This window comes from Tasmannia lanceolata, unplaced genomic scaffold (genome assembly GCF_043159265.1).
Source record: "Tasmannia lanceolata isolate RefF3 unplaced genomic scaffold, GAP_Taslan_0.1 ptg000020l, whole genome shotgun sequence".
In the NCBI taxonomy this organism is placed as follows: domain Eukaryota; kingdom Viridiplantae; phylum Streptophyta; class Magnoliopsida; order Canellales; family Winteraceae; genus Tasmannia; species Tasmannia lanceolata.
In genome coordinates this window covers 1,612,214-1,632,720 of record NW_027518697.1, presented here as the reverse complement: position 1 = coordinate 1,632,720, position 20,507 = coordinate 1,612,214, and the positions used below count along the sequence as shown (strand labels likewise).

Below are 20,507 nucleotides of genomic sequence, written 5' to 3'. Positions count from 1 at the left end.
TGTTAATCTGAAGCGTCCATTTGATAGGCTTTTCTTTAGATCTCTTATAGTCAAAAAATTATGCCAAAAATATGCGTGTTATTGGAGGATTTGCATGATTTCTAGGAAATATGAGAATCGAAGCTAGGCATATAAAAGGAACGGATCAAATTAATCAAAGGTGGTATTGGTCAAAGATGTAACTGTGTGTTAAAGATTACAAGTTGGATTAATCAATGGGAGTGAATTTTGATATGCAGGGCATCCATTGCAAGATCTAATAAATGGATGGTTTGAATTGTACTTTAAAAATAAAGTATGTGCACCCATCCGGTAAGAATTGATTCCCGGCCACTTCAATCTTTCTTTGACATTTTTCTAATTTGTTTTTATGGATGTGCTACGGACCATCACAGGGGGCATTTTACGGGCCGCGATGTGGCTGCTCTCTCATGCAACAGCTTGCCTATGGAATGCCTTCTGTGATGGTCCCTAGCAACACTTAGAATTCTCCAGATGCTCTCAATTGCCAATCAGCATCCAGCTAGCTAAGTGTAGATCACCAACATCAATCAAAAAAGAAAAATGTTTTTTGTTGGGAAATGATACCCCCCCCCCCCCACCCCCCCGAAAACGGGTAATATCCCCTCCCTTTTAACGGTTCCTGTGAGAATGGTTCACTGCTTGAGTACAAATTCACCTCTCCTTTAATGTTTTTCTTTGCCTTTAAAACTTCAAGGGGGGATTTTATCCGTCAGAGGGGGGGATATCATTCCCCTTTTTGTGAGTGTTGTCTATTTTGAGGGCTCCTAGCAAAACGGGATTTCGTTTGAAGACAAAAATGAACATTGTCCTCTTAGGTGACAGAAGCACAAGAAGATTTTAGCATATTGGTTAAGTAGGTAACATTTGGTATCAAAGCAGCCAACATGTCTCGTGTTCAAGTCACAAAAGGCAACATAAGGACAACACAAAAAATGGCTACCAGGTGGGGCAGTGGGGACCATGAGCCTAAAATTCACTGGGTCTCCTGGAATCACATTTCTAAGCCTAAAGCTGAGGGCGGCTTGGCCACCAAGTCCATGGCATATCTATGCTCAGCGTTCAGACTCAAGGCTCTTCATCATCTCCACACCAATTCCTCCCTTTGGAGCTCTTTCATGCGATCCATCTACTGCAGCAACCATCATCTAAACCTTATAAAACCTGCCCAGGGTTGCTCTAAAATGTGGAGGGAAATTCTTTCCGTCAGAGAAAATTGGATTGCAAATGCCAGGTGGGTGGTTGGACAAGGTTCCATCGCTTTCTGGACCTCTGGATTGGCAGCGCCCCTTTACATACTTCAGCTCTCCACAAAGAATCCATCGATCTCAATTGTCTCCATTAAGGATTTGATCCTCCCTTCTGGGGACTGGAACATGTTGATGCTATGTGACCACTTCCCTCCCTCTATCCTCCAAGCATTGATCAATTCCAAGCCGTCTATCTCCCAATCAGATGACAAATTGATCTAGTGCCCCTCCCCGTCTGGCTCTTTCAACACAAATTCAGCCTGGAACCTTTTCAGATCTAAAGCTCAACCTCAAGTCTGGGCTGGCCCAGTTTGGGAACACCTTCCACCCAAAATCAGTTGCTTCCTATGGAAACTCTTCCAAAGGGCCCTCCCTACATTGAGCATAAGGGCCCAGGTTACTTTGCCCCTTGCTTTGAAAAATATATGCAGCCACAATATAAGATAGCTCTTATATAATGTCTGAGTGTATAGCAAAAGTATAAGTGATGTGCAGCTATTTGTTGATCAAAATTGTTCATCTAGTCGACCCGTAGTAATGAACTAAAAATCACCCTATATCGGACAATCCAAACCTTAATATTTGTGAAATTTTCTATAATGATGTTGCATTTTGGTTTCCTAAGCTGTCCATTTCACACCCTACAGTATGGATTAGGGGTGCAAGTTTGGGCATGTGAGCCCTGACCCACCCTGATCTGCCCTGAGCCCGAACAGGGTCTAGGTTGGATTTTCCAACCCTGAGGGCGGGTCGGGGTTCATTTTTTAGGCCCTGACTCAGGATTGGGTCAGGTTCAGGGTTGATACCTCGGGTCAGCCCGACCCTGTTTTCTATTATAGAATTGAACCATCTGTGCATATTTCTTTTGTTAATGTTTTCTATTATCTTGGATTGATGTTCCTTTATATTGTTATTATTAATTGTTTCTGCTGTCCGTCATGTTGTTGAATTCATATTGTCTTATTTTGTTCCCTTTTCTTTGTTTATTGATCATTTTGTTCTATATAATATGTGGTTGCTTTATTTTTGCACTCTTAACAGGTATTTGCACTAGGGTCAATTAGGGCCAGGCCCAATCAGGGCGGGCGCTGAGCCCTGCAGGGCGGGCATTGGGTTGAGGTTTTTTGGCCCTGACTCAAGGTCAGGGCCAAGATAATGGTATCCAGGGTTTTGAAAATCCCGGCCCAACCCGACCCTGTTGCAGCCCTAGTATGGATGCCTAAAGTGTACGGTTTAGAACCTTGAAAATTAAGTGTTCACGTGTACTTGTAGGATCATGTTTTTTTTTCCTTTAAAAATATGCTGCGGAACATAATATAATTTCTCATAGAAGAACTCAAAACAGGAAGGTTGGAAATATCATATTAAAATAAATATTGAAGGCAACATCTATTTCAATTAAAGGGATTCACGTGAACTAAAACTATTATTTTCTGTCAAAATAAAGAGAAGCAGGTAAAGAAGGTAGCTAATTGTTAATTTTTTCGCGTGGTATTTCGCAATCGCCCATCATCATCGAGCGGACAAGGTTTTCGTAGTTAATTACTTCAACAGAACGTCATTTTTCTTTATGTCGCAAAGAAATCACGGTGGCCGTTCGATCTTACATAACAATTCATAGTGCTGGTGGGATCTACATATTCTTAAGGCGTGAAGCAACGACCATGTTCAATACGAATCTTGTACGCAAGGACTGATAAATCATGTCATGTTTACCATGTCGTGTGATCTACATATTTTTGGCCTCCCAATCCATGCATCATTCTTCAAAAACATCTCTTACATATATATATATATATATATATATATATATATATATATATAATATATACTACCCCATGTTTCTTTCCATTGTCATTCGTTTTCTTTCCCAGAAAAAGTTCATTTGGAGAATTGTTTCTTTATACCTCATGTTTTGTTTTGACATGGTGGGGCCCAACATTTTATACCCAAGCATAACATGGATAATACACGGCCACCATTTCACACTTCATTTGGTGGGCCCCACCTGCTCTACCCAAACCCATGAATTATGGTGGACCCACTATTTTACACCACAAGCCATGATGACATGGGCCCAACAATTTATAACCAAGCTTACCATAGGTTATGGCCACCATTTTATACCTCATGTTATTGATTGGATGAGGACCTCGTTTTAGGTAGGTTGGAGTACATCATTTTACCCCGATGTTATTGGTAGGTGGAGCCCACCATTTTACAGCCATGAATAGCATGTGCTCGAATACTAGTACGTATACATACATACATAAGTATGTATATCTGTACGTGTGCTATTGATATTGGCACTACGATGTTTTGATAACAGCCGAACTCAATACAATACTCAAGATGCTGTCAATATTCCAAACGATAGTCCCAGGCCATTATAAACATATACCCAGGGGCGGAACTACGTATAGCTTTGGGGGGGCCACGGCCCCCCCAAAGATTTGCAAAATCATTAAAAAAATCAATTGTTTCCCACTTTCCCCATCTCCCTATGTTAAAAAAAATCCCAAGGGTGAAAATATCAATTCCCCATCTCCCTGTGTTAAAAAACAAAGATTTGCAAAATCATTAAAAAAATCAATTGTTTCCCACTTTCCCCATCTCCCTATGTTAAAAAAAATCCCAAGGGGTGAAAATATCAATTCCCCATCTCCCTGTGTTAAAAAACAAAGATTTGCAAAATCATTAAAAAAATCAATTGTTTCCCACTTTCCCCATCTCCCTATGTTAAAAAAAATCCCAAGGGGTGAAAATATCAATTCCCCATCTCCCTGTGTTAAAAAACAAAGATTTGCAAAATCATTAAAAAAATCAATTGTTTCCCACTTTCCCCATCTCCCTATGTTAAAAAAAATCCCAAGGGGTGAAAATATCAATTCCCCATCTCCCTGTGTTAAAAAAAATCCTGTAGAAAGCTTCCTTTTTAGTTTGACGAAACCCTACCTGCAAAAAAAAAATTTTTACAACTAGTCCGGCCCCCCCGGGTGTAAATTCCTGGTTCCGCCCCTGCATATACCATCTCCTTCCCAATTATTTACATGCCACCAATCAGATGATTAGAATTGTCCAGCTGGACTTTATGCGCGATAATAAGAACACGGGGTTTCCTAGGGACTTTCGCAGAAACCCACTTTGCGGCTGGCTGTTGCATATAAGCTCAATTTTCAGCAGATTTTGTCCCATTCATTTAATTCATCTGAGGTGGATGCTCTCTCATGCAAAAGCCAGCCACGAAATGGTGGACTTTCTGCGAAAGTCCCTTGCAGATCCCTAAGAACAGATATCATGGAGTCCACCACTGAGATTTGGTGGAGGCAATTGGAGGTGGACCCAAAGAGCACCTTCCTTTGTCTCTGGGTGTAAATGATACGATCAAATTGTGATAAAGTCAAAGATAAAAGAGATGGAATTGAATTTATGCCATATAAGACTCACATTAACATATTTGCTGGCTTTTCATTGTTCTTATTCGACTTGAAGGCCACCTTTGCATGCCTCTATGATTAACAAAAGAAGACCTTTAAGTCTCCCCTCCTTCTTTGTTGCCTTTGAAAAAAGTCAAGTAGCTTCACGGACCCTTCCAAAAAAGGAAAAAAAAAAGGGGGAAGTAGATATATCAAAATATGGTGGGCCCCACCATGGCGGAGCCAGGAATTTGCTCTAGGGGGGCAGACAATGGCCGTTATAGCATGTTGAGGCCCGCCTTTTTACCCTTCATGTTTTGACAGTTGGGGCCCACAATCTCCCCCTAACCCATACATAAGGTGGAGTCCACAATTTACACCCCATGTTCAGATCTAGTGGCGTCCACTTTTTACACCTCATGTTCTGAAGGGTAGGGCCCACTATTTTACACCCATTCATAGCATGACCCAAGATTGTTAGTGATTTAATAAATTCCAACCCTCAAAAAAAGGATCACATTTACATTGAAAATCTCAATAATTCTAGAGGAATTTATATGTTTGCGAGTGTAGTCTAGTATTTTTCAAAAATACTATGGACCCACTTCATAGGATGATCCAAACCGTTCATTTGTTGGGCCATAATGTAAATAGGCTGCACCACGCAAATCATCTTCATCGGTTGATCCTAATCCCCCAACCTACAGAGGTTTCTATAACGGGCAACCCCAATAGATCGGACGGTTAGGATCATCCTATGGAGTTGATTTACACTCCAACAAATGAACAGTTTGGATCATCCTATAAAGTGGGCCATCTTTTAATCAATTATAAGGCGTTGATCCATTCAAGATAGTTTAAAGGGAGAGATAATCGAGAAACATTTCCCCTCAAGATACTGAGTTACAAAAAAAATCTCGAATTGAGGGAGACACAAAAAATCCGAATTTAAAAGCAGAGAGAGAGAGAGAGAGAGAGAGAGAGAGAGAGAGAGTTACAAGACTCATGAAAATCCTAATTTAATGTAGCGTAGAGAGAGAGACAAAAATCCAGAATTGAGAGAGAGAGAGAGAGAGAGAGAGAGAGAGAGAGCGTGTGTGTGTGTTTAGACTTTAGAGATGGATTTAGGGAAAAAATCCAGCCAATTTCAAGATGGCAACTTTACGGAAAATAAACAGATCCCAAATTTTAGGGGGGCAATTGCCGCCCTCGCCCCCCTTGGATCCGTCACTAGGCCCCACTCTAGTGTATTTACACCAGAGGGGGTCTGTCCCAAGCAGAAAAAAAAATGAAGTTGGGGCGGGGGTGGGGGAGAAAAAGAGATGCATATAGAGTGGGGCCCACCTTACATCTCTGTTTTCTTTGAAAAAAGTCGAGTAGCTTTGCGGACCCCTTTTTTTAATCTACTGTTTTACACCAGAGGGGGCTGTCCCAAGCAGAAAAAATAAATAAAAAGAAGCTAATATGTATAACCTTTAGGCTCTGTTCACTTGTTTTCTCGGGAAAGGAAAAGAAAAGGTTTCCCGGGAATCTGACGTGGCATTAGGAAAAGAAATCCAGGGAAACTGTGTAGGAAAAGGTTTCCTGCGCCTGTTCACATGCGCAGGAACTATGCAGGAAAAAGGTTTCCCGAGAAACTGCTTGCCCACTCTTTTTCACTAGTTTTCCTGGGGAAGCAAATCCGACCAAAATAGTGGGATTTGGTTTCCCACACTTGTGAGAAAATAGACATTTCCACATCATTTTTGGCAATTTCCATGTCATTAGTTGACATTTCCCACCTAGGCTTGTTACTTTCTCAGGAAAGCAAGTGAACACCAGAATTCTGTCTTGTCAAGGTCTTGTCAAGGAAACAAGAGGCTGTTTTCCAGGGATTTGCTTTCCCGGGAACACAAGTGAACAGAGCCTTACTGAAAATTCACCCCAGCCCTTTTTTCCCTTGGGTCTGCCACCCCCTCTAGTGTATTTATAACCACGCTATTACAGTACAAGTGGGTTACCCGAGGAAGAAAAAGGGATATATTCGCCTCCTACACTGCAGACAGGTGGCCCAAGGAAGTAAAAGGGGTGAAATATCATTCCCACACCCTCACCGTCCACACCCTCCACCGGCCACGCACCCAACAACCACACGACATATTCGCCTCAAGTTGCTGACCGGGAAAGTAAAGGGTGAGAATCCTTACTATTCTAAAAGCCTAAACCTTCAAATTTCGTCAACCAACGTTTGCCGTAATGACCTGCGCCTGCTTTGCTATTTCTTCCTGGTATATCCAATTTCTTCGGGTCATTTTCGCCATTTCAACTCTTCTTCGATGCATGCAAAAAACCGCCACTTGTAATCTCCTTTTCCAGGCCACGCGTTTTCAATTGTGTGTCTTGTGTGTTTTTCCTATCTTGGTTTCTCCGTCACTAGAACACGCGTCCCTTTGCAGAAATTTTTTTTTATCTGTGTGCAGTGCAGTTCCTTTTCTCCTCTTTGGCGGATTCTTTGCTTGGAAATCCTAGCCCCCATATCTCTTCGACGAGAAGAACCCTAGGTATATCTTTTCTTTCCTTCTCCGTGTCTCATTTCCGATATTACCTTCTCCTCCACTGGTTTCAAAAAGAATTCCTTTGCTTCTTCTTCCAAGCATATGTTCAATATAGATCAAAGAATTTCAGGTACGGAATCAGAAATCTTTTGTGGGTTTCTTCTTTCTTTTTTTCAAATTTGTTCCCTCAAGTTCCAAAATGAAATCCTGTGATTTTCATAACCTGAGGATTATTTACTGGCAGTTCTGAAAAATAAAGTCTCCCATGCTCACCAACATGCTTTTATCAAGGAGAATTGTCAGGGCTTTGGAAAATATTCAGCAATACTCGGTTGGTTGGTAAGTTGCTTCATGCTTAATATCTATCGTATTCCTTCTTTTTTGGTCGAAGCCTGGAACAATTGAAATACACTTTCCCTGTCTTACTGGTTTTAAGCTCAAATATGCCTCCAATAACTTGAACACTTTCAATCATAATGAGTTATGCACATTTGGCATGGTTCCACAGGCCTTGCTTGGACTGAAATATTGCATTGTCAGTTGCCAACCATAATAATGGTTATCCAATGCTGCCTTAATGGAAGAAGTCCGGAGAATCTTCAATTTTTAGTACCTACATTTACAATAGCAATCAACAATTGATTTATGCACAGGGTCAATATTTTTGGAAAAAGGTGAATCATCAAAACTAGAAATACATTTAATATGTGAATCTAGAGGGTGACTCTGAACATTTGCCTCCGATTATTACTATCTATTTTTACTATTATTGATGTTGTTGCTGTTATTATTTATGTTTCTCATCTTTTAGGTTAGTGATAAGTGCAAGTCTTATTAACTTTGGTCTAACTTGCAGCTTATGAGAAATGTGGCCTCCTGAAAATGATCTATTGGATCAACTGCCTTTAATTAGAGAAATGGTAAAGAGAGGTGAGACTCTAGCAAAATTCAAGGTTTCTTTAGATTTATTTCCTTAAAAATTTGATTGGAAATGCAGCACGTATTCTTGTTACCTTTTTACGTGCCGTAACTCATTACTTGGTGTAAAATAATTGCTTTTTTTGGATATATTTAATTATTTATGATGCCCAACTCTCTCTCTCTCTCTCTCTCTCTCTCTCTCTCTCAGTAGTAGGTATAGTATTTAAACAAGTGAGCAATGGGCACTCACGAATATTTTCAAATTCACTCCCGCCTCTAAAAACCTAATTCAAGTTAGACCTTAAAACTAGCATAATTATTAGACATAGAGTTTGTTTCCCTGTAAGAACCATTTGCTTCAAGATGTGAGTAATCTGGTTAATAGCATCGAGTGGACTTATGAGCTGCCTAGACCAATGATTAATCCACTTAATTACATAAATAAAGGTGTTGAGAAGATGGGACCTAAAGGTGAACTTTTCCTATGTAGATTTAGTTGGTAAATCTGCTAGGGGGTTTCTTATTTTGTTAATTGGAACTTCTAAGAAGTGGTTTTTTATATTTGTCACACATTTCTCCATTCTTGTTCCTTGATACAGAGCTGGCAGCAAGGATAACTTTTTCCACTGTGATAAGCGTGATAAGCTAATTTAATCATATGCTTATCTAAATGTCAGCTTTGCCCTCTTGTTTTCTGTAGACTAACTACTGTTGGGGTTTCCAATTCATGCATCCGGATGTTGCTATGGAAAGCGATTGAAGGATTTCCACCGTTGTGTGGAAAGAGCAATGCACCATAACTACCCAGTCTGTTTCGAGTTAAAATACCTGCCTCTCACTTTAATCATAGGAGCTATGGCATGATATGTTTATACCTATTTCTATCAATATATGAGCTTCAATTATCCAATGGACGGCTTTGCTCTTTATTGGCAAGTAGCACATCGCATAATTTGATATCTATTAATCCAAAGGAAGGATACAATAACATGTTAATTTAGAATCAGAACCTATAATGTCTTTCAGAAATTTACAAGAAGCACATTACATCATTTGAGATCATCAAAACCAAAGGATCCAATAAGGAGTTAATTTAATAGTTGAACCTATAATGCCTTTTAGAAATTCAGCCGTCCATTTGACGTGGTTCTCCTAACACAAAATTCTATAATTCTCCCCGAGATGTACACCAGGAAGATGAAGAGGGTGCTAAGGCGCCTGCCACTAGAATGGCATTTCAGATTTCTTTGATTATAATTTTTTTCCTGTTACGGGAGGCCCTCCAGATTCTCTTGCACCAAACAATACCTGATTTTCAGTGATTCTGCTCTTAACCACGGCAGAGAACTGGTTAGTGTTGGCTTTCCTTGTCATGATCATGGATATTGCCATGGTGAGCCACTAGCATATTTCTATTTTCATCGTTTCTTTTTTATTTGCTTAACATTTCTGTTATCACATAAATACATGCTCGCTATTGGAAGCAACAAACATAGTGGTTGTTGGATGAGCAACTTGTATAATAGTGAATGAGGATTCATGGGATTTTTGTTGGGTCTTCATTTTTATGATCTAAGTGATAAACACCTATACCCACTAACTGGTTTTCTTCTGTCATTATCAAAACATTATGCTATTGCACTATAGGAATTTTTCTTCTTTTCTTTTTTATTTGCTTAACATTTCTGTTATCACATAAATACATGCTCGCTATTGGAAGCAACAAACATAGTGGTTGTTGGATGAGCAACTTGTATTATAGTGAATGAGGATTCATGGAATTTTTGTTGGGTCTTCATTTTTATGATCTAAGTGATAAACACCTATACCCACTAACTGGTTTTCTTTTGTCATTATCAAAACATTATGCTATTTCACTATAGGAATTGTGAGTCCTCGATGTATGGCTTCTGGTAACTACAACTTCGTCTTTGGAGACATGTTTTGTTGACATCCCTTCTTGCGTAGTGCCATTTTCTTACGAGATCAATTGCTCACCTTGAGATGGTGTTTAGGCTTACTTTTAGCTTACTAAGGTTTTGCTTGGCCCTTCTTCTATGGAACCTTATTTAAAATTGTGCGAAGCTTGGGTATATTTTGTTACTACTTGAGAAACCTGGGCTAGATCTGATAGAAATATATTTTTAATGACAAAAAAAAAAGTATATAACAAAAATGAATGTTCCCAGCTGACTCAAACGTACCTTTTCCCTTCCCTTTTATCAATTGACATTAGGAGCTTCTTCATGTCCTAAAAATATTATGCACTAAGAAATGTGAAGTTAAGGATTTAGCCTTTAGCTCAATGATCAAGGCTTTGTTCTTCAACCTGGAGGTCAGAGGTTCAATCCCAGCTTGCCTACCATAAAAAAAGAAATGTGAAGTTTTTGCACACAAGATATTGTAACAAAGAGTATTTCAAATAAATGAAAAACAAAGAAAAGGGAAAATGATCTGGAAATTGTGAAAAAACTTCTGAAATTGTCAGTGGACTATGTTCATATAGAGTGATCATTACTTTATGTGAATTTTTTTTACAGAATTGCCAAACATGTCCAAAGTAAATGCATCTTTCTTGTGTTTGGGAACTTGGGAGTATAGGAATTGTTCTCTTAGTTGTGGTGTGTGTGATTTAATGTGATCACACATAGCTTTCAATGTCATTTGGATACTTTGAGGTATTGGATACTCCATGTTCTCTACCTATATTCATGCCTTTTTTTTTGAAGGGTATTCATGCATATTTTCAGCTAATTGTTGGTAACATTGGATTTTCCATTTCAATAACTACTTGAAATTAGCTGGTAAATCCTTCATTTTTTTACTTTTAAAACTATGTCAAATTGACAAGTGCTTGAAGCTCTAGCAAAAAAAGTTCATGTCATCTTTGACAGTGGAATCCGACAGCGTACGATTGTCTTCATAGCCTTAGCGCTTGATGTCCAAGCTTTTTTTGGCAAGCCTTTTGTTTTTAGATATTTTGTTCTTCGTTTTTTATGATTAAAATCTTTCTGAAATTTATGAAAAGTGATTAAATTAAAATAAGTACAGTTTCAAGTATATAACGGATTTTTGATGCATCTATAGAGGCCCTAAACTTTTCATGTTCTCTGCCTATATTCATGCGTATTTTCAGTTAACTGTGGTTGCTAATATTGGCTTTTCCATCACTATAACTATGTCAAATTTGCATGTAGTTCTCTAACTTTTGCAATTCCTTTTGTATTTTTTGAGGTTTTGAAGATATTTTTCTTCTATGTAATTCTGAAATTTTGTATATATCATTGTCTGCTCTTTAAGTGATTCCAGATTCTAACTATAACTGTCTTTTGAATTCTATATTTTTTTCTTCTTGATGTGCTTTATGAGAGCCTCTTATTTTTTCAAAGACCTCCATATAGTGGGTGGTTCCAAAACTTGAACAAGAGAGTAACATTTCCCGAGATTGGACCTTGGTAAGTGCACAAACGAAGCAGGAGATGGTATTGATCTATAGAGGCATCATGCGATTGTTGTTCATGTGGACATCTTGAATGCTTCCTTTTTCATGACCATTACTAATGTTATACCTCAAATCCCCTAATGTGTCATCCTCCCCTCTATAATATCGTGGCACCTGTATTGAGGAATGTGCCATTTGTATATTGGAGTGAGTCCTCCCATGTATAATATCGTGGCACCTTTATTGAGGAATGTGCCATTTGTATAATAGAGGGGGATGGAAGATGCCCCTATTAGTAAGAGAGCTAGGTGCTCTTGTGGTTTACGAGAAGGAAAATTCAAATTAAAACTTAAGGAACAATGGAGAGAGGAGTGTGACCTTTTTTGTTCCTTCAGATAACTTCAATCTTCAGGATCAAGAAGACTCTCCAAATTCTGGATAGGAAAAAATGGTTTGGATGTTTGTTTGTCAGTCTATTGTATTTCTTACAACTTGAGCTCCTGCATGTTTGATTTAGGGTAACAATAGATTTTAAAAAAAATTAAATTAAATCCTCTGAAGTATTGTGATACAGGAAGCTTCTAGGTCTTACAATTTCTTTTTAGCATCCAGGTCTTGCAATTTTTCGGTCGTATAGATTGGTTCTCATCACCAAGCTTCTACAAGCTCCGAATCAAAAAATACAATTGTGTTATGTGGTTCTTCTTTTCCTGCTGATTGTATCTCTCAAGAAAAGTTGCAAGTTCAATCCAAGATATGGTAGATTTTTTGGCGTCAATCCTTTGTTTCTACTTGATCTTTCCATCATTGTCAACTGATTGCCATTTTGTGTCGTATATTGGTTGTTTCATTCTTCATTCTTCATTTTTATTAACGTATCTCACATTCTAAGCTACTATACAGATTAAGGGAAGAATTGCATTGCTCTCTGGTGGTCGTGGTCTAATGGGTAGGGAATATTGCCCTGTTCTAAATAAATTGCTATAATATTGCTAAAGGTTAGCATAATAATAATAATAAATAGTGTAGTAGAAAGAAATATATAAATCTTTCTTCCATACTACTATTATACTACTAATTCCATTCCCCTCATTTCATTTAAAAATTGGAATTTGAATTTCTTTCATTTATTTTATTGAATCATTAAAAGGAACTGATCAATCAAGTTTCATTCAAATTAGATCCAATGAATATTTCAATGATCTGATTCCATGTTCATATTTTGTATCTCCCTAAAGAGAAAATAGAGAGACTTCTTGTTCCTTTATTGTTTAAGCTTCCCCGGTTTGGTTGGTTTGGGGGATTAATTGATTGGATACCCGAGATAGTTAATGCTTACTGCCGACAGGTTTGGGGTATGGTGCACCTTAACGAGCCATGTCTATCGGAGAAGCTTAAAGGAATTCACATAGCTTGTGGTGTCATATTTTGCATGCGTTGTTTATTAATATTCACTAAATATGAATTACGGCCTTTCAAGGTCACTAATATGGAATACGGCCTTTCAGGTTACAGAGATTTCCGACGACACAATGGAGTATAGGTCAACCGTTGAAGATGGGAAAACATTTGAAGCAGATGCTGCAATCAATGCTGTCTAGGTTGGAGTTTTGAACGCAGTCGTAGACTGTTTTTTTTTATTATTACTTTTTTTTATCTAAAGATAGATATATTAATAGAGACGAGATTACAAATGCACGTCGTCAAAGTTTGCCCGACATACAAGGAATCCTGCAGCGCTTCAGATTTGGCCAATCGATCTGCAAGATCGTTAGCACTTCTAGGAATATGGATAAAAGAAATAAACCCATCATCATACATCGTAGAAATTTCATCCAAAAACCTAGATAATCTCCAGGGACCTACGATCTTACCTTGAACCTACATTAGATGAATCACTTTCCACCTCTATTTTACCTTGCATCTCTTCCCTAAATATGCTTATGCCAAGATGGATAGACTAAGTCGGTGGAGTCTCGTTAAACCAATTGGCCCTGAAAACAAAAAAATGATGATGCCATTGATGCCATTTACCATCAACATTTAGTTTGAGAGTATTGGGTGGAGGAGGTTTACACAAAGCTGATTTTTTCTTCTTCCCAATGGTGCCTGACGAGTCATAGACTGTGCAATTGGACCATAGAACAAGATTGCATTGCACTTTGACATGGTTTTCTAGCCGAGTGTGTAGCTTTTTGGGCTGTTGTAGCCGCATCTTACGAATATCATATGAATGCAGCTATTTCTTGAATCTTTAGAAGCTAACTCGTCATCCCGTCTTTGTTCAATGCGTGGTTGGCCCATGACAGTGAGAAGGAACAGATGAACAGATGAACTGAAGCTTTATTTTGTAAAATAAACATGTTTTTTAAAAAAATTATCAATCTTCTGAAAAATTCTTGGACAATATTCATATAAACTATTTTATTCAGTCCTCTGTTGTAGTGAAAGTGCTTGTGATCAGTTCTGATGTCCCAAGATGTACCTACTATAACTATTGAAAGTGCTTGTGATCAGTTCTGATGTCCCAAGATGTACCTACTATATGATTGGAAACAAAAACTATTGATGATTATAGTTTTCTTTTGGAATCACAGGTGTGAATTAATAATTGTATGCTCTCTTTATTAGTGTTCTCTAATATGGATTATGAATTTTTAAGGTGACAGACATTGCTGGATGACATGATGGAATAAAAATAGTTGAAGATGTTAAAACATTTGGAGCAGATGCTGCCTAAATGGAAAGAAGCAGCAGTGCGCAATTGGAATTGAGAACTAGAAGATTGCATTGCACTTTAACAAGATTTTATGGCCTAATTTGGAGTTGTTGCAGCCACATCTTATGAATGTAGTTATCTCCATCAATGTTTAAATGCCTACCAGCTGGGGAAGATGGAAGCTTTACATTGTAAAATAAACTTGTTTTTTGCCGTTATATGTTGTAAAATACCGTAGTAGTTCCACGTGCAAGGCACGTGCACTTTTACTAGTATATCATAAAAAGCTAATTCAAAATGTTCATATAATATCACAAGCATCGTCTACTTATCCTCCCCACTGCCCAACCCTTTCAAGATCCTATTCCCACAATAGTCAAACAAATATTTAAATAATATGTACACTGTAAAAGTGGTAACCCCTCCCGCCTAATACAACATGCTCTGCTCCAAATTAACTGAGCCAGCTCGCGAATATGTTTGGGTTGGGCTCGTTAAAAGCTCGGCTCAGGCTCGTTCGTTTACTAAACGAGCCGAATCCGACCCAAAAATTAGGCTCGCCAAATAAACGAGCTGAACTTGAGCTTTGTATAGTTTGGCTCGAAAAAGCTCGCGAGCTTTTTAGGCTCGATTCATAAACGAGCCGAGCTTTAAAGCTTGGATTATGCTTGTTTTTAATATATAAAATAAAAGAATGTGGGTTGTTTATCACAGATGAAAGTTTGGCCGAGTGGCTAAGTCACAAAATATAGAGGGGGCGCTTGGATTCAAATCCCACAGCTTAAGCTCGGTTCGTTCCACGTAACGAGCCGAGCTTTTTCAAATATTTCACGAGCCGAGCCCAAACACCCCAAAGCTCGGCTCGACTCGGCTTAGCTCAGCTCATTTGCAGCCCTACTCCTAGTTCCCACTAATGGATGTAATTATGGCCTGCAAATCTTTAGCAAAGGCCAAAGTTGATCCACCCAAAATAATGACTTGAGGTGGTGGGTATTTTTTGGGCTTTTGCATCATGCCCTTTTCACGATTCTCCTCTCTCTTCCCTTTCCTCTTCCTAAGAGTAAGTCATACCTGTGTACAACATAAGTAGGACCCAGTGAACTCCGATGGATGGTGTTGGAAAAAATATATTTAGATTATGGATCTGATCTATGGTTTATTGGAACCCAAAAAATCTGCAACTTGAAATGAAAAAACTCTTTCTGTTTGAAAATCAGAAATAAAATAGAACTTATCTGTTTGGTTGAAAACCCTTTGGAAATCGGATTGAAAAGTATAAGGTTGAGTCGTGCCACTGGTCACTCTCCTTAAGAATCGTATCCGCCCCCTACCAGTGCAACCGGGATTTGCAAACCGACGCTCCAAGATAAACAGCCGAAATTGGCCCCAGTCCACGTGCACTCGCTGACTGGTCCACCCAGAATCACCAATGGAACTGTGCTCAGAATGAACGGAACGAAGGAGGAGGAAGAACAAAACAGAAAGTGCAAAAACGTATGTGTTATTTTCTGTGTTCAAAACAATCTGTCCCGTCCCCTTTTATAGACCAGAAAGTGTCTGTTGGGGAGAGTCACCATTAAAACACACCCTTAAAGGCCAGTAACGTTTTTTCTCCCAACAGTCATTTTTGTGACCGTTGAACGGTTGTTTGCAATTAAGGTGGTGTGTCCATATCAAAACCAAAGGGTAAAAATTAAAACGGTTTTTTGCAATAAAATAACCTTTAACCACGGCCCGGCGAGGCGAGGGGCGCGCGCGTGTGTGTGTTTTTTACACATGGGCTTGTGCTCTTCTAAAAGTCCAAGACCCAACAAATTCTAAAGCCCCTTGAAGGCTCAAGCCTTTCTCCAACTCTCCATCTTATATGGATGAGAAAAATTCTCTCAAGCTCCTATGTGGGACTATTTGTTTTGCATTGGTTTAGAGAACATAATGTTCACACACATCAAGGTCTTGGGTTCAAGTCCCCATTCATGCAATTGATTCTAGTTTTCAAAGAAAGAAGGGGAGAACTTTAATTTGAATCTTCCCTCCAAATTTTAAACACAAAGCAAAAGCATCTTTGACTTTACTATTTAAACTATTATTGAAATTGTCCAACATATGGCCAGGACATAGGTGGACCCCATCGGAAGTGAATTACTGAAGTTTAGTCTCCTAAATATGTGGGCGTAAAGTTCTGCGTCACAACAATACAATAAAGGAGAAGCTAAAATTCGGTGTTTCCTCGGAAATTTCAAAGCAAAGACTCTATAGCCTTTTATTAAAAAGGTGTCTGAAGTCTGAACTGATGTTTTCTATATAAGAATGATGATGCAAACCGTAATAAAAATGATGATGCTAGCCGTTCAATCCGATCTTACATGTTGATTGTGCACTATTTTCTTCCCTATCTATCCATTCATTATTCGGGCCCAGTAGAATGGATTCAAATTAGCCGTTCTAAGCTAAGCGAAGGGAATGTTTGATGGCTCAGTTTCACAGTCTGCTTGATTGCTACAAATGTTGGTTCTCCTACCAGTTTCAGTTGGGGATGTACTTTACACTAGTGTTCCGCGCCCACACCCATGAGACCTTGTGATTTGGCCCACAAATACCACTCGAAGATCCGTCCTGATCATCCATTGGTCCTCATCACCACGAAAGTGTATCCCTCAACAATTGGAAGTCGATCATGTTGAGTTAGATGTCTTGATTCAAACCCAATTGGGTCCGAAATAGTGTGTGTGGCCCAGAAAAGATCCGTTTATGCGGCAATGTGTGGGCTTTGCCTGGCCTGTTTTACGTATTCTTTCGGCCCAATAAGACTAACTTATAGCCCGATTTATAATGTTATAAGGATGTAGTCTTATTTGGATAACCCAGAAGTTATTTACATGTGATGAGAAATTATTTGCATGTAATGTTATAAGGATGTAGTCTTATTTGTATGCATTCTTATATGCAAATAATTTGTGAGAGAAGTGGTACGAAGACGCCCCCGTTGAGTCAGCTTCTTAACATTCCTCTCTAATATAACGCTTAAGAAAACAATACATTATATCATATTATATGATATATATGTAAAACATAATCATGGACGACGTGAGCGCCACGTGCCACCCCTTCTATTTTCCGTTTCTCCTGGACAACGTGGATGCGCCACGTGGCACCCCTTCTATTTCCCGTTTCCTTTCCTCTTATATGAGAAAGTACATGAGAAATCATCTCTCTTATCTATGGATTGAAAGGCACCATATTCGATTTCAATAGAGATTAAAAACGCTAACACAAGCATGTCTTTGGAAAACATGAAGTCCCAAGGTACGTTAACACCAGATTCAACCCAAAAACTGATCAAGTCAGCCAAATAAACTACTATTGCAATTCCTATTACGTAGAATGGACACCTAATTAATTAAACCTATTAATTTGCTTAAAGCAATGATGGCCATAAACTTCTATTGTAGTTCCTCTTACATAAAATGGAAACATCAAAATTTATGGGCTGTGATTAAGGCGGGTACGATTTTCAAATAGTCATTTTTTTCCTCAGAATTGTAACCGAGCATGCCCATTGGTTCTATACTCGTGAGTTGTAACTAGAGAGTTTTTCAGGTCCCTCACTGATCGGGGCACTATTTACGGTTGTTTATATGGGCCTCCCAGTTGATTACTTGCACCGCTAGTCTACACCCTCCCTGCCTAAATGGGACCTGATGGATCAAGGGACTAAGATAATCCGATCGAGCCGTGGTCAACAACAATGGCCGCGACTTGTGGTCGGCAATGGGATGATCGTGTCTACGCGGTATCCAAAAAGTGGCTGTTTGGAAAGTCTTGATTAGTTGATTTTTTGCACTGTAATTCGATAATTCAAAAATAGAAATGGGTACCCAAAGTCTCCATAAATGGAGGGTTTGGATAGAATCTGATGTGAGGGATTTCGAGGCGCGGGGCCATCCGTAGCAGGGCCCAGCAGACGAACAGTTAGGATCACCGGATTAGGAAGGGCCCACCTGTAATTTTCGGATACAACGGGAAAATACACATCTTCAAATCCAAAACGAAAAAATGAATGCATGCATGCTTACCATATAATAGCTCAAATAGTATATGGTGCTGAGTCCAGTCAAAACTGCTTTGACATCCTAAGTCACAAACGATATTAAGAAAAGAATATTGTAAAAATATAGTGATATTAACACAGTAAGGTCCCATTCGTTTAAGATTATGACAACTGATGGTGAGTCCCAAACCGATTATTGGAGTCAAAATTAAACGTAATTTTGGGGCCAGTAATAGGTTTGGGGCTCACAATTGGTTGTCACAATCTAAAACGAACAGGGCCTAAATAAAAGCATTGCTTTATTTTTATTTTAAATTCTCATGATTATTTTGGGATTTTATCATTTTATCAAAATGTCGCTGCAAAAATTGCTATATTATGAAAATATCGGAGATATTTGTAACATAGCATCCCACCATCCGTCGGAAGGTTTCTGTAGACTGCAAAAGGAAGGCACATAGAAAAGAACAAGAGAAGCCCCAAAATGAATTCGCCAAGTAAAACTCATCCAACTGGAAGACAGCTTCATCCGGGCGGTTTGAATTTTAGGCTATGGTCCATTGACAATGGTTCTCTCATCAGACGAACACAAAAGAGCAGATATATGACGTCCCAAACATGCCATATTGGAGCGACCAAAACTGAAGAAGAATGCAGGTTCTAAAATGCTCTGTACTAGCTGCCACGATCACTTGGAAACATCTCTTTTCATTAATTAATTAATAAAGGGAGGATCTATAAGTAATTACATCATTATTATGTCAGCTTACAATAAGATGCTCACCTCATTTCTCTTCCGAACTTCGAACAGATGAAAGCTGTTCTTCCAAGATATTCAGCAGATCATAGTATTCAGCAAATGCAGGGTGTGACTGGATAAAGGTTGGATATTTTAGGTAGGTTGACCAAAGGGATCTATATATGCAATTAGAGAGAACTAAAGAGGTGAAAGACGTACCAGGAGAGTTGTGCTGTATGCTTTCCATAACCGCATGTCATGTCGAAAAAGATCAAATAAAACCTGCAGAAGTTGGAAATGTGTGTTCAAGCGAGGGAAGTGGCATAAAAACAGATAAGCCTTTCATATTGTGTGTCACAAAACTAATTCATTGTTTTGCTTTTAAAAATATGATAAATGGGCTTTTTGGTCTTCTTATTTTTCTTTTTAATTTCGCATTCATTTGGGTTGTTTTCTTCCTTGTATTCATCGCCATCCATTCTCTCTCTACTAGGACCACAGCCACCACTCCCTTCTCTCATTCTTATTGCCATTTTCGGGCTGTTGTTATGCTTGCACATTTTTTTTAGCATACAGAACTATGACATGAGAAAACCACCACCAATTTGTTTAGGATTGAAGCAAGCAATGACGGAATGCAATGTGGTTTTCTGGCTATTGTTATCCTTTTTAGTCTTCTTATTTTTCTTTTAAATTTCGCATTAGTTTGGGTTGTTTTCTTCCTTGTATTCATCGCCATCCATTCTCTCTCCACTAGGACCACAGCCACCACTTCCTTCTCCCATTCTTATTGCCATTTTCGGGCTGCTGTTATGTTTTTCACATTTTTTTTAGCATACAGAACTATGACATGAGAAAACCGCCACCAATTTGTTTAGGATTGAAGGAAGCAATGACGGAATGCAATGTGGTTTTCTGGCTATTGTTATCCTTTTCATTTATGTTTTTAGAGAGATAATTTTTTCATCCCAACCAACCACCCACAACCCCATAACCCCCCGCCCCGCGTAGGACAATGCGCCCCCTTTTTATCAAAAGGTAGAGAGACAGAGAGCGAAATTCTTTTCCGTCTTATTCTTGGACTGTGGACAACAATGATAAAGTTGGAGGTTTTTTGTCTGGCGAGTGGGAGAGACAAAGATGCGAAGTTCTTCTTGAGCTTATCTTTCGTCCTCTTTTCCTATGAAACTCCATTCCTTTTTCAGTCACACAAGGGACAAAGTAGTTTTTCAGCATAGAAAAGAGTATGACAGAAAGAGCTAAGAATCGCATGAGCCTTACAGGCTCTCCTTTTCCCCTACACATTGGTATGTTATCACGACAACAACACAACCGGTGCAACCTCTTTCTAAATTCATTTGAAAATAAATAAGTCTATAGTCATTACAAGTACTTATAGGAATAAATTAATTTTTTT

General features: G+C 38.8%; 1 protein-coding gene and 1 long non-coding RNA gene across 8 annotated transcripts in view; one reads left to right on the top strand and one right to left on the bottom strand.

Annotated features, from left to right (window-relative positions):
• Nucleotides 1-7,090: 7,090 nt before the first annotated feature.
• On the top strand, nucleotides 7,091-14,601 carry LOC143854269 (uncharacterized). Of its 4 annotated transcripts, none has more exons than XR_013237472.1 (8): nucleotides 7,091-7,351; nucleotides 7,466-7,560; nucleotides 7,730-7,895; nucleotides 8,078-8,151; nucleotides 12,159-12,343; nucleotides 12,488-12,533; nucleotides 13,093-13,185; nucleotides 14,247-14,601. It is a non-coding gene; the product is annotated as an uncharacterized LOC143854269 (long non-coding RNA). The 4 variants fall into 4 exon arrangements; XR_013237471.1 differs by having other exon boundaries at nucleotides 7,093-7,351; nucleotides 12,197-12,343; XR_013237470.1 differs by lacking the exon at nucleotides 12,159-12,343 and having other exon boundaries at nucleotides 7,094-7,351.
• Nucleotides 14,602-18,707: 4,106 nt separating this feature from the next.
• The window catches only part of LOC143853708 (uncharacterized), a 34,422-nt gene continuing 32,622 nt past the window's right edge, over nucleotides 18,708-20,507 (bottom strand). Inside the window, exons 22-24 of one of the 4 annotated variants that reach the window (XM_077363426.1) lie at nucleotides 19,310-19,372; nucleotides 19,136-19,223; nucleotides 18,708-19,055 (exon numbers count right to left, since the gene is read on the bottom strand). In XM_077363426.1, coding sequence (XP_077219541.1) covers nucleotides 19,137-19,223; nucleotides 19,310-19,372 — 150 coding nt within the window. In that variant the 3' untranslated portion in view covers nucleotides 18,708-19,055; nucleotide 19,136. Of the gene's footprint in view, nucleotides 19,224-19,309; nucleotides 19,373-20,507 lie in introns of all 4 variants that reach the window. The other 3 variants (XM_077363424.1, XM_077363425.1, XM_077363427.1) reach the window with 3 other exon arrangements.